Source organism: Calliphora vicina, chromosome 3 (genome assembly GCF_958450345.1).
Source record: "Calliphora vicina chromosome 3, idCalVici1.1, whole genome shotgun sequence".
NCBI lineage: Eukaryota > Metazoa > Arthropoda > Insecta > Diptera > Calliphoridae > Calliphora > Calliphora vicina.
Window position 1 is genome coordinate 79,932,430 of NC_088782.1, and position 15,459 is coordinate 79,947,888.

Genomic DNA, 15,459 nt, shown 5'->3' on the forward strand with positions numbered 1-15,459 from the left:
TTGTTGATTGCAGGTTAAAATTTTGCACTAATTAATTGTAGTGCAGATTTTTGCACTAAATCTTCATTTAGTGATAGTTAAAAAATTATCACTATCACTATTTTTTTTAGTGCTAGTTAAGAAATAAGCATTATCACTAAAGCTGATAAAAAATAGTGCAAACTAAATTTTTTGCAATTTTAGTGAGTGATAGTGCAATGCTGATTTCAATCAACATTTAGTGCACTACCCAAAACTATGATAATTAATATACCTTGATTTTATTTTTCTTCTTTAAACTTGCATTCGCGTTTACACACAAAGATTTTTATTGCAGATTGTTTTATTTTTATACATACAAATGTGCCTGTTTGTGTGTATGTAGGTATTACGAAAGAAAACACAAAACGAATTGCATGTACATCAGAGTATATACCACTTACTCAAGGCGAATTTATAGAAAGGCGAATTTATATACAAAAACAACAGGTACTTTGTTTTTGTAAAAAGATAAGTGAACTGTCAATGTTACCTGTGGTTGTTTTTGCTTTTGGGTTTGTTGTATTTTTCGCCACAACAAACACAAGTGAATTGACAGTTCACTTGTCTAAACAACTGAATAAAAAAATAATCAGCTGTTCTTCTGCCGTCACCTTCTATAGATTCGCCTTGCCCTTACTTGCCTATAAAGTAACCCAGCGGGAAAAAATGATAGGACTTCAGTTTGTAGGCCTTCTACTTACACATTCTAAAATAACCGATACTCATTCCACACTGCCTGCTCTTAGAAGGTGTTCAAGAACGCCTATGAATCCCCTTCTAATAACAAGTGGTTAAATAAAAATAGTCTACATCAAAAAATAAAATACTCTGCATCTCTTTGATTAACTCTCTTTACAAAATTTACAACAATAAATTGCTTGATGTGGCTTCTTATTTATTTTTGTTGTTTTTAAGTATGTAATCAGAAATTATCATGTTTCAAAAAATTAAACAAACAACTTCATTTTAATTCTTATTTTTATTTTAGATCTCCTAATAAGACTTTAAATAGTTCTTCCATTGTAGACGTTCTATAAAACTTGAAAATGCACGACTTTTCATAGGCCGTCCTCTGATGCCTTATTCTAATGCTGTTTTTCTCTTTTAGGCACTTTATTAGGCCTCTCATGTAGTCCTTCCAGGCTTTGCAGTAGTCCTACCATTCTAGGCATTCCATATGACATTCCCCTACAGGCCTTTCATTATATCAGTAATAACAGGTTTTTGTACAGGCATAAGACCATATAGCAACCCTGCGAATAGCCCTTCCAAAGTAGACCTACTAATAGCCCTTCCAAAGTAGACCTTCTAATAGCTCTTCCCAATTAGGCCTTCTAGAAGCCCTTGCAAAGTAGGCCTTCTAGTAGCCCTTCCTAAGTAGGCCTTCTCTCAGCCCTCTAACAGCAGCGAGTGTGCAAGGCCTTGGCTCGCAATGACACGCCGTGTAAAACTGAAATGATTTTGCAATGCGGCTAGAAGTCCTTGTGCCTGCAAAAGAAGGCGTTTAGGAAGTCCTCTTTACTGCATCTTTTTCCCGCTGGGAAGTTTTCATGCGAGAAAAATCTTACTGTGTAAACGGGGACATACATATATACAAATATTTAACTGCAGCTGTCAGTCGCAGTTAAAGCAAAAGTATTGTACAAGGTGGCGCAAATGTAAACTTCCGATGTTTTTTGGCTGTAATTAAAAAAAATGAAAAACTTTAAATGGTCACCAATATTCCGCGTTCTGGAGCAGCGTAGCGTAACATTGTTTATTAACGTGTATTTCGCATGTGTTTACTACACAAATGTCAAAACAGAACTGACATTAGGGGCCAATCGCAAAATTTATAGCATTTTCTGATAGGATTACTTTTGCGACACCTTGTATGTATGTGATTGAGCTTTATTGAGTCAGTTACAATACGGCAGTGGCAGTTTGCAGCGACATTAGATTTATATCCTACTTACTGGCATTGAACAGCTGATAATTTTTATTTACTACGCGTAATCGTAATTTGGGATTTAAGGGTAAACACAACAATATAATTAAATGTAATTAATTAATTTGCCATTTTGATATCATGCAATTTACTATAAAAGTAAGTAGTATATAAATTGTCTATTAAAATTCTGTTATCTTTTTATCTATTATGAATAAGCAAAACTAATACTTTCAAGTCATTCAAATTCAAATTACATGTTCATTAACTTACCTTTCTTCCGAATGTTATTTTAAAGAAGAAATTTAAAATTGAGTTTGGTAATCGCAAACCTAAGGCATGCTGCAAATTAACTTTGTATCCTTTGAGTACATTGTCGGGATATTTGGCACGCCAGTAAAATAAGATCCAAATCAAATGATTTTCCAACATTGCAATCATCGCATACGAAACATTACGTTGTTCTGTAGTTAATCCAGCGTCAAGGTCCTTATTATGTTTTGCAGAAAGTTCTTTAATAATGATAGCAGAATCAGCAATTTCTTCTCCATTGAGCTCAATAAATGGTAATTGGCCTTTTTTGGACCGGAAACGCATCTTGTGATCAACATTCTGAAATAAAAGTGACAATTATTATTTAAATAATTTGATTTTATTATGTAAATATAAACCAATTTTGCAATTGTGTATATTCCAAATAGAATCATAGAGGACGTCCAGAAGTATGAAATATACATACATTGTCAGTGCCGATTTATTTAATTTTATATTTATACAAGTACATGCAACTCTACAACAAATCAACATAAAAAACAACATTCATTTTGTTTGTGAAAAAAATTGGAGATTGTCAAAAACAGTTGACAATTTTTGCCACAAATTACAACATATTACAATCTATTCGCATATATAATAAGTCACCACTGCCACTGGTACATTTTTTTGCACAATGAACAAAAACAGATTTTTCAAATTGTTATTTTTACTTTTGTTATTAAAATTTTTCAAAATTAATTTGTAAACAAACAGAAAGAAAAACGAAAAAGTAAAAAGAAAATGCAAAAAAAAATAGTAGAGCTCATGATACAATGATATAAGGTAGTATCACCCAAGATACAAAAATACAAGGTAGTTCCACTTTCTCTTTTTGTCGCCATATTAACGTTCTGACGTATGAAAAATCGTGCTACCGTATTCATTTATAAAATCCCATTTTTTGATTATTTAAAAATAAAAAAATAAAACAGAAACAAAAAATTTAAACTAAAGCAATTCGTTTTTTAAATAATTTTAAAATAAAAAGAAAAAACTATTTGTGCCATTGGAAAGGAAAATATCCCTTGACAGACTAGAAGAAAGAAAAAAAAACAAAAATCGTTAAGAATTTGAATTTTTTGTTTTGCAACCAAATAAACAATAGTCTCTATTCATTAATATGGACATGTATCAATTGTTAAACACATCGAAGACTGAGGAATGCCCCATCATAAAGTTCGTCTGCGAATTCATCAAGAATACTTCGCTCAAAAAAGCTGACAGCAAGATTCGGTGAAATCCCGTTTTCACTGTAGAAATAAACTTTTATTTCTACAGACGGACGGACAAGCTCTCTGACGGACTAGGGGAGGCGCCTTATCCAGACAATTTAATATGTATTATAAAATTACAAAGCGAATAGCAAACTTATGTAAAACCTTACTTATGCTGAAGGGTATAATAAAACTTTTATACAATGTATTCTGAAATTTATAAAAGTATATCGTCCACTCAATAAAACAATAGTGTATAAGCATATACACCATTATTTTTTTTTTTTTGCATAATAAGAATCAACATAATATATATGTATTAGACCGTCTCAGTTTTTACACTTTTTTCGAAATTCAAGAAAATCGATGTTGACATTTTCTTAATATACTCTAAAAACTAAGAATTTTGGTGTATAACACTTAAATATTGATGAACGGGAAGTGGTCTTTCAAATCGATTTTTCGTTTTATTAGGCAAAATGCATTTTTTCCAAAAAATTAAAAAATCTTGCTTTAGTAATTTGCCTCTAACTCAAGCAGTTCTTAACGGATTTGAACCCAATTAAATGCATTAGAAAGCTAATTAAATTTCCTAAATGTTTCTTAAAGCAACATTGCCATTTTTATACCCTTCACCTTCGTGAGAAGGGTATATATAAGTTTGTCATTCCGTTTGTAATTTCCACAATATAATTTTCCGACCCTATAAAGTATATATATTCTGTCTGTCTGTCTGTTGAAATCAATTTTCTGAAGGCCCCAGATATCTCCGGGATCCAAATCTTCAACAACTCTGTCAGACATACTTTCGAGAATTTTGCTATTTAAAATCAGCAAAATCCGTCCATAAATAACGGAGATATGAGCAAAAATCCGAGACAACCTCTGAAAATTTCATCAAAAAACACAATGTATTGCATTCTTTGACAAAAAAGCAACAAAACGTATGTTTGGATGTGCATGCTTGCGTATTTTGTTTTTTTTTTTGTGTGTTTTGTTTCTTTTGGCGTTGTTGTTTTTTATACAATTAAACATGTGTGTGAAGATAAATATGCCGAGTTAAATATGTTTCGACGTAAGAGCTTACGTTATTACATATTTGACTCCAAAGTTAAATATATTATGACGTAACGACATATTTAACTATTACACACATATTTAAATATGTGAACTATTTTTTTGAGAAATATTTGGCACAATTTAAAAAAATAATATTTTAAAATAATGAAAGAATTATTTCAAATATAAAGATATTAATACAAATAATGTAAAATTGGTAAATTTTTAAAATTTAATTATAATTGAATATAACTGAAAGATTTTTTGGGTATTAGGGCAAATGCTTCTTTGTCACTCATATTGATCATATAAAAAATGAAGGCAATGAACCACTCTATCTGAATTGTATTTGTGAAAATTTGAAAATTCCACTTTGAAAATTTTAGAGTTCTTTGAGGGATTTTGTGAAATATGGCCAAATTATTCCATCCCACTATATGGAAAATGGAGGCAAGTAATAAGGCTATCTACACATATAAGGGAGAATGCTGAATTGTATTTGTGAAAATTTTTTTAAATTCGCTATCTCTCCATGAAAAATTCCAAATATTGAAAAATTTGACCTTTGACCTTCAAGATTTAAGGATTAACGTTTTCCGATTTTAGTAAAAGTGAGTGTATTTAGAATTATCTAGACTATAATATTCTGAATAAGTTTTGCTTAAAATTCAGAAGAGTAAGGAAATAGAGTTCATTCGAGTAAAAATTGCCAAATAATTGGTTTTTCTCGAAAATTTCAAAATTTAAATCGCAGGTATGGAAAAACTATAAGAGATATTTTCATAATTTTTTCACATTTTTATTCCCTATTATATTCTTAATAAATCCCAATGAGATGATCAAAAAATTCTGAAATTTGTTTAACAAATTTTTTACAAATTTGAAAATGTAGTTTTGAAACTGCCGTTAAAAAAATTTTATTTTTTCATTCATAACTAAGAATAGGTTAACGGTATCCTACGGAGACAAAAACTCATATACAAGTAAATATGGGCATATTTTAAGTAAAAATGAGCTTTTATTTTAATATTTATCAAAATATGTTAATTTTGTTCCTACCTTTTAGGGTATTCAATCGATTAACCGTTAATCGGTTAACCGATTAATTTTGGACGGTTAACTGTTCGAATAAATTAAAATTGCCGAATTTCAAATAACAAATAAACCGATTAATTTGTTTCGATTAACCGATTAACCGAAATTCCTTTTTTTTATAATTTTTTTTCCAAATCAATTACAAATTTCAAATTAAAATTATATATTTTTTCGAACATCCAAGAAAAATGTTTAGTGAAATAACAACTGACATATTTAATTTACATGTATTTAAAATTTTGTTTTCATTTACATGTACAGAACTTAACGAAACTAAACGAAACTAGCAAAACTATTTAATCTAAAACAATCCAAAAAGGACACCAATGATATGCTTAGAAAAAACTAAAAAAAACTGAGATATTGAATATTCTTCATCATGCTTTCGATTTCTCCAACATCTACATTCAGCGAGAGAGTTTGGAATAAACTCTCTCAAGTTTTATTAAATCTAAAGAAAAAAATCGTTTAAAAGGAAAAAAATTAAATTATATTATTTTATTTTTATAAAAGATTATTTCAGAAGATCTCACTAAAATAATAAAAAAACTCAAAGGTGTATACAAAAAGGATCTCAAATACTATATTTGGTATTATTTTTTGGTTGAATTGTTATGTTTCGTTTTTTTTATGTTTTTGTACACAAAATTCGTGGTTGTATTATCAATTTAAAATTAAAATAGATATTATTCGGTTAATCGAATAATTTTAAATTAACCGATTATTAACCGAATAAATCTAAACCCCGATTAATTATTTGCTCGGTTAACCGATTAAACCAGAAACCCGATTAATTAAATACCCTACTACCTTTCTTGTTCTAGTTGCCTGAGACACGTTAATGGCCTGGCGATATTTTAATAACTTTAACATTTTTTGACCAATTTCTGTTTTTTATGTCTCATTAGAACGACAATTGCGTTCACATTTCGATTCTTTTAAATTAAATTGCAAAAGTAATTTTTGAATGGCAAAAGTTTTACAAAAACTGAAAAAAGTGCATTTTTTCCCCTTGTAAATGCATCTCAAAACTTCAGAGGGCTTGCGGCACGTCTTAACCCCAACCGATTTACCTAAAATTTTTTCAGGATGATTTTTTTACTAATGTTCACCAAACTGGGGGGGTGAGAATGGCCAAAATCCAACTTTCATTTATTAAGGGCCACCCTAGTGTATATATTTGTTGTCAGCTAATTTTAGTATAAAATCTTCAAAATTGGACTAAAAAATTGGCAAAATGTTTTTGAAATCGTTAAAAAAGTAGAAAAAAAAAATAAAAATACATACTTGTTTTTTTTCAAAAACTAGCAATCCAAAGAATTCGCTTTTGTATTTAAAGAATTATTATTGTTAAATAAGAATTATTATATATTTTTGTACAAAAATTAAATATTAGCTACTTTTTATACACAAATGATAAGGGTATAAGTATATGTATAAGTTTGTCATTCCATTTGTATTTTCCAATTTTTTTATTTACGAATGCGCCAATCCGGAACTTTATGGGATAAATATTAAAAATTTTTCAAAAAAAAAATTAAAAAGTTTTTATTTTGATTCATTAAATTATTAAAATCAAGTAACTTTAAATTCGGAATCTATTTTTATATACCATCATCTTTTTACCTTACAAAAATAATTACGGTTAAATTGTTTTCATTTTATGTGTTAATGTAAATATAGACTTTTCATAAAATCGCCAAAATGCCAATACATCGGAAAATCTGGCAACAGTGGACTCACTACATGTTGCTTTTTCAATTTCAAAGGGAGTGGTTATTTGTTTATTCCAGAAGGAATAGCTTTTAAAAGGGTGGGGCTCCTTCTTACGACGAATAACTTATTCGTTACTGTATTTTAGTTTACATAGGTTTAATTAAGTTTTATGAAATTTTACTACTTTCATTTCATAAATACATTGAGCATTTATTGCAACAATTAGTTGCAAAAATTAATAGAATACAAATGAAAAAAATAATAATAGCAGAAATGTGTATGCATATTAAAGCATTGAATTTATGCGTGCATAAATACACAAATATATGTGTATGTGTTCTCTTCCAGTGCGCAATTATCTCTTATTGTTGTTAAAGAGATGCTACAAAGAAAAAAATCAAGGCCAGGCATGGAAAATTCAGAAATATGTATTTTTGAAGTACTTTTTTAACTTTTGCAATTACCGTGATAGCCCCAAGATCAATGTAGTTCTTTGTTACATATTTACAACAGTTGTTAAACATTCAATTATTACATAATATATTCCATATTCAGCCCAATTATGAATAAAAAATTCCCTGGGAGTTTGTTCCCAGGGAGAGTTTTTCCCTTTGAATTTGAATAGGAAAAAGGAAAAAAAAAACTCCCGGGGAATTTTTATTCATAATTGGGCTGATTGTGTTTAAGTTACACACCTCTTCGCTAGTGAAACGAGTTCAAAATAATCTAGAGTTAGACTTATGGAACATTTTCTACAGTTTTTTTCATATTATTTATTATCATGGCAGCATCAACAAGGTACAATTATTAGGGCGAGTTGTCAATATTTACCCCTACAACGTCAAACTATGGATATTATCATTTTATGTTTGCATTTGATATGTGCGCGTTTTTAGAAATTTTTTGCGTAAAACTTTAATTTTTTACATTTTTATTTCGTAAAATTATTTTTTTTCAACAAAACTGAAATTTAATTTATTTTTTTTCAGATATTCCATTCTGATATTTTTAATTTTCTTTTGTTTGACATTTTATGGAAATTATATTTGAGAACATACTTTCTATTATTTGTACCTGGTTTATTCCGCCATGATTTATTATATTTTATTCATATTTATTAACAAATGTAATTTTTCTCTTTTCAGAAACCGAATTGTATCACCGAAAATAGAATACAACACGTATATATAAGTCAGTATATAATTGAGGAAACTGCAAATTTAAATATATTCCATACAATATAAATTTTTGTTTGATAATTAATACAATTTATTAACGAAATGGCTTACTATTTTTCGTTCACAATGTTACTAAATTGTAGGATTTTGAAGCAATAATACCTATACTTTTCAGATAATTATTATTATTTACAATTATGGTATAAATCAAGATCAGCGAAACAGCTTGCATTTTTATAATTTCTTTGGTGTTGATAGCTCTCATAATTAGAAGCACCAAAACGTTAATATTTTCCCCTTATTTTGCTCTTAGTTTAAGAGTTATATGAATATAAAGTCAATACATATAATAGTACATTTCTCATATATTTTAAAAGTCCCTTCACCCGGCCAAAGGCCGGCAATACAGAAAATGTGAATATTAACAGAAAAAAATTATGAAAATATAAACTGTTACGCGGATCTTGATTTGTTCCATTAAATACAAAAAGGTGTTGCATTTGATAATATTGTATTTACTATATGAGAGTAGTACTGATTTTGTTTAGTACTACCATTTTAGTCTCAGTTGTCCATCTCTGATCCACACCCTAACTTTTGTTTTCTTATGATTTATTACATTATTTTACAATACACTCAAACAATTAAAAGCGTAGTTTATTTTTATAATAAACCTAAGAGAATATTGTAAATATGTCTGCTACTAGTGTATATAACAGATTTTCCAATGGAATATTTTATTCGAACATTTGCTCTGTTTTGCCATTTTTATACCTACATACATAATTATATGTACATATATGTAGATAGAAGTGTTATAATTTGTAATTAATGTATGTATGCATATGTACATCATAATTTAACATTTTAAAATATGTATGTATTCAAGATTTATTGGATCTTCCTTCACTTTGTGTGATCAATTTTTATTGATTTGGTAGGTATTTAGCATCACGCCCAATATCCTAATACTATTATATCTTATATGTTGTTTCCGATCTTAGAAATTAGTTCAGATTATCTAAATAAAATACACATACTATATACTAGGTACATATTGTGTTCTTTTTTAGTTTTAAATAGTTTAATGCAATAATTTATATACATGCATATGCATATAAATATTTACACATATCCACATTACATATTTATGTACGGGTATGTATATATAGATATACATATGTATATACATATAAATATGTATTTGATGTTTTTATATTACAGCAAAAAAAAAATATTGTATGTACTTAAAACTTGAAATCAAATCAAGTAGAGGCTTAAGTAGTGTATACTGGAAAGTTTACTGGAAATACATTCTTTAAAAGGAAGTGTACGACAAAGGCAAATACAAAAAAGGGAGGTGTACATTAGGAAAAAGCAACATGGCGACCAAATGTTGATGTACATTTCTATACTGACATTTTCTCTTATCTGTTTTACATACATACCTCATATTTCAATCCGGCTAGGCGCAGCCAAGTTTCCACTTTAAGGCAATATGGAGATAATGATGGTAAAAGTGGAGTTCTCGAAAACTGGTACAAATAAATTATATCCTTTTCAAAATTTGTCTTATGTACACTATATTTAGCTGTAGCCTCCGACTTGTTTGTCGAGGCCGAGTTTTCATTTTCTTTCTTTGTGTCTTCGGATGTTGCTGGAGGTTTTTCAGAAGCAGAATTCTCTTGGGCGTTAGCACAATTTTCTCCAGAATTTCCAGTGTTTTCAATTTTTTCTTCACTTGCTGTGTTGTCCACTGGCTGAGCCTCTTCCGGCTTATTTTCCGCCACTGGATTATTAGCAACTTCAGACATTACTAATTTTTAATATTTTCTTTTAATGAAAAAAAATATACTGCACCCTTTTTACGAAGTTTAACTAGGTATTTTTTTAATAAATCTCGAATTATTTGAATACAAGTAAAATCCAAACAAAAAAATTCACTCTACAAGATGTTCAACACTCAAAGCATAGAAAACGACACTCAAAGTATACGAATATGCACCACACTATCTATCTGCATATGTATACATAAAATATGTTTTATCCTTATATATTTGCAATATCAAACAAAAGAAGAATGCAACTGTAGACCGACAATATAAACACGAACAATACACCCTGAAATCACAAATACAACTGAAATAGAAAACACAACTGTATATTGAAATTAAAACGGACATTCAAGCACTGTTGCCAGATAATTTTGGTTTAAAATCGTCAAAATTGGACAAAAAATCATTAAAATCGGCAAAATATTTTTGAAATCGTAAAAAAACGGAGAAATAAAAATACCTAGTTTTTTTCTGAAATTTGTTGATTTTTTTAGAAAAAAACTAATAATCCAATAAAGAATTCACATATTTAATGAATTAATGTTGTAAAATATGTGTTATATAATAAGAATTAGTTAATTATTTCACCATGAGTGGTAAGGGTATATATAAGTTTATCATTCCGTTTGTATTTCTCATTTTTCCACACGACTTACCTATATCTCGAATACAAGTCATGTACATAAACAATTAAGATATCATATGAAAGGTATTTAAAAGACATTTCCACGACGTATACGAAATTCGGACCAACAATATGTCAATATCGGAAAAATCAAGCTTTATTGATTTTAAAAAGTCTTTAGTATAGGTTTAAAGAAATCCTTCAAGTGACTGTTTGTACAAACGATTTAAATTTTGTATTAATATTGGTTAAAAATTCGTTACGCTAAATGTTCACAAGTTTTTTTTTCCAAAATCTTAACCATTCATTAAAAAATCTTGATTCATTAAATTATTAATATCGTGTAATTTAAGTTCTTTAAATTTGGAATATATTTTTATATATCATCTTCTATCTTACACTGCAGCCACACGATCAAGATTTTCTTGATAGTCTTTTACATATACTGTTTGTCAAAATTTATAAAAATTGAAAGCGGTGACGTAGGCAGCACGCAACTTGAAAACAATTTTAGTACAAATTGGACATAAAAATGTAATCAGCTGTTTTCTTGAATGAAAAATTGAACACCAACTTGAATGTGAAATTGAATGCAAGTTCGTTTCAATTCTTAAAAGTGTGAGTGTATTAGTAAAAAAGTGTGAGTGTATTAAAACTTGAAAGGCAAAACTTGATCGTGTAACCCCCAAGTTACAAAAACAATTACGGTTCAGTTTGTATTATTTTTTTTGTTAATTAAATGATTATATGAAAACCTTTATGTAAATATAGAATTTTTACAAAAACGTAATTTTGATGCATTAAACACATTCAAGACAACAGGCTACACGAACACAAATTCTGCTGGTTACAGTTGTAGTCGTGTGGCAGCTACTGAATTATTTTAAAGACGACAGCTACAAAGTAAACAGCTGATTAATAATTCAGTGGTGCCACTTTAATAAAAAATAACCGTACAACATTCCAAAGTATTTAAGACTGAAACAATTATTTTGAGTAAAAATATATATATGGTTATAATTAATTATGTACCTGTTATTAATTTATTTCAATATGGTTATCAAAAACTTCTCTTAATTAAGTAAAAAAAATATATTTTTTTAAGCACTCATTTGATTTACATTTTTTATTATATTAGCAACACTATTTCTGCTTTGTAGTTGACAGAAATATAAATTAGTTTAATTCGGCTACAGCGGCAAAAGCAATCGTGTGGTCGTGTAGCTGTGCTGTCGTCAAAAGAATCGTCTTCATATAAACGTGTGTATTCTAATTTTGACAGATTGCAGTTGGTAGCCTGCTGTCTTGAATGTGTTTAATCCATGAGGACAAAATCGCACTTTACCATATTTACAATCAAAAATCGCCAAAATGCCGATAAATCGGCAAATCCGGCAACAGTGCATTCAAGGCGTATTCACACAAGGTTTCAGTGTTGCCAGGGGTAACTTGGAAAAAGTTATAACTTTTCTCATTACATTGCCGTTTTTCATAAAAATGTATGCATTAACACATTGAAGACAGCAGGCTTCCGACTGCAATCTGTCAAAAATAAAATACACACGTTTATATGAAGACGATTCTTTTGACGACAACACGACTTCTTTTGCCGCTGCTGCCTAATTAGGCTAATTTCTATTTTTGTCAACTGCAAAACAGAAATAGTGTTGCTAATATAATAAAAAATGTAAATCAAATTAGTGCTTAAAAAATACATATTTTTTTACTTAATTTAGAGAAGTTTCTGATAACCATATTGAAATAAATTAATAACAGGTACATAAATTATTACCACATATATATTTTTACTCAAAATAATTGTTTAAATCTTAATTACTTTGGAATTTTGTACGTTTATTTTTTATTAAAGTAAAAAATCAAAGTGACACTACTGAATTATTATTCAGCTGTTTACTTTGAAGCTGTCGTCTTTAAAAGAATTCAGCAGCTGCCGAATGACTGCAACTGTAGCCAGCAGCATTTGTTTTCATGTGTTCGTGAAGCCTGCTGTCTTCAATGTGTTTAATGCATTACATTTAGAAATTCTTCCCAAATAACTACTATATCGTCCCCTTAATAAAACAATAGTGTGTACGTTTTTTGCCATTTCGAAATAATTGAGTTTAAAATTTTTGTGTTAGTAGACATCTAGAACAAAAGTAATATTTCAATTGATCTTTTGACCCACTTTGTGGAAGTAGAATTTCACCAAATTTTGACCACATATAGAATCAGTTATGTAGATTCTTATTATGTAGATTATGTAGATTCTATTTATAAACTATTTTTTATTGAGGGGACGATATATAATTTTAACAAAAAAATAATAATTTTATCCGTATTCAACCGGTTACTTTAATCAGAAGCCGAATTACCGCATTCGATATCGAGTAAAACTGATCGTAATTTTCTTATTCGAGATTATGGCAATAGATATAGAATAAGAAATCTAGTACATTTTATTATAATTTCGATATCAAAATCTTTACTCAAAACGATAGCTCGAATGCGATAATTCGGCCCCAGCAAGGCGTATTTAACCTTCGCTTTACCAATACCCACCCGGGTGACCACATCGATTTTATTGGTTTAATATTTTTTTTAATTTTGTTTCGATTTAAATGAAATTTGTACTCACTGAACAAATTCTAGAGTTCTATAGAATTTAATAGAACCATTTTATACATTTTATAAGGTTTTTTAAATTTTTTAAAATTTCGTTCGTCGCATATATTTATAGAAGTGTAGTGTCACCCAGGTGGGTATTGGTAAACCATGTACATAAAAAACCTTTGGTAAAGCGAAGGTTAACAAGGTGACAGCAGTGGCGAATTGAAATAAATACAGGCGAATTCAGTTATTTTTTATATATAGAGTTTGACATACGGACGTATGGGCGAATATTTTTTATATATGTAGTTTGACATTTGTGCGTGATATTTCTATAATCAGCTGTGCTGCCGATGGCACCTTATTAAATGCACCTTGCTTCATATATAAAAAATTAATGAATTCGCTCGTAATTTCCTGAATTCGCCACCGACACCACCTTGTATATAAATTCGCCTTGGATGCGTACACCTTATATGAATTCGCATTGCTCAGCAACACAAAGTATACAGCAAAGTAAATTAATAAAGTAGCGACAGTACTACAACAAATACAACATTTACAAAAACCACAAGCAATTTTGTTTTTGGTTTAAGGTCTGAGCTGTCAAAGTTGCCTGTTGTTGTTTTTGCTTTTGGGCTTGCTGTATTTTTCGCCACAACAACCACAAGTGAATTGACAGTTCAGACTGAATAAAAAAAATAGTCAGCTGTTCTACTGAGTCTACTTTATTAATTTACTTTGGTATACAGCAAGGCGTATTTAACAAGGTGACAGCAGTGGCAAATTGAAATAAATACAGGCGAATTCACTTATTTTTTATATATAGAGTTTTGCATTAAACACATTCAAGACTGCAGGCTACCAACTTCAATCTGTCAAAAATAAAATTCACACGTTTATATGGAGACGATTATTTTAACGACAGCACAGCTACACGGCCACACGACTACTCATGCCGATGTAGCCGAATTAGGCTAATTTCTATTTTTGTCAACTACAAAACAGAAATAGTGTTGCTAATATAATAAAAAAAATGTAAATCAAATTAGTGCTTAAAAAAATATATTTTTTTACTTAATTAAGAGAAGTTTCTGATAACCATATTGAAATAAATTAATAACAAGTACATAATTGATTATATCCATAATATATTTTTACTCAAAATAATTGTTTCAATCTTAATTACTTTGGAATTTAGTACGGTTATTTTTTATTAAAGTGGCACCACTGAATTATAAATCAGCTGTTTAATTGTAGCTGTCGTCTTTAAAATAATTCAGTAGCTGACACACGACTACAACTGTAACCAGCAGAATTTGTGTTCGTGTAGTCGTGTAGCCTGTTGTCTTGAATGTGTTTAATGCATTTGACGTACGGGCGTACGGGCGAATATTTTTTATATATGTAGTTTGACATTTGTGCGTGCTATTTCTATAATCAGCTGTGCTGCCGATGGCACCTTATTAAATGCACCTTGGTATACAGAATGGCGAATTTATATACTAGGTGGTGTCGGTGGCGAAGTCAGGCAAATACGAGCGAATTCATGCATTTTTTATATATGGAGGTTGACATTCGAAACAATGAGAGAGTGGTTTTGAATGTCAAACTCCATATATAAAAAATTTATGAATTCGCTCGTATTTTCCTGAATTAGCCACCGACACCACCTTGTATATAAATTCGCCTTGGAATACAGAGATGTCAAATTTTACGTTTTAAAAATTCAAAATCAGATGATAGGGCAGTTCTCTTAAAAAGGGATAGCAAATATTTTGTACTACAATATCAGTGATGTGTTAAAGCAAAACACTATACACAATGCGAATATGGTAGACAAAGTAATCAAAACAAATAAATA

At 29.3% G+C, this 15,459-nt stretch overlaps 1 protein-coding gene across 2 annotated transcripts in view; it reads right to left on the minus strand.

Moving 5' to 3' along the window:
• fax (failed axon connections) overlaps nucleotides 1–10,439 on the minus strand; it is a 37,509-nt gene extending 27,070 nt beyond the window's left edge. The window contains exons 1-2 of one of the 2 annotated variants that reach the window (XM_065503799.1): nucleotides 9,974–10,439; nucleotides 2,222–2,560 (exon numbers count right to left, since the gene is read on the minus strand). In XM_065503799.1, coding sequence (XP_065359871.1) covers nucleotides 2,222–2,560; nucleotides 9,974–10,339 — 705 coding nt within the window. In that variant the 5' untranslated portion in view covers nucleotides 10,340–10,439. The remainder of the gene's footprint in view (nucleotides 1–2,221; nucleotides 2,561–9,973) is intronic. The other variant, XM_065503800.1, reaches the window with a different exon arrangement.
• Between the last annotated feature and the right edge of the window lie 5,020 nt (nucleotides 10,440–15,459).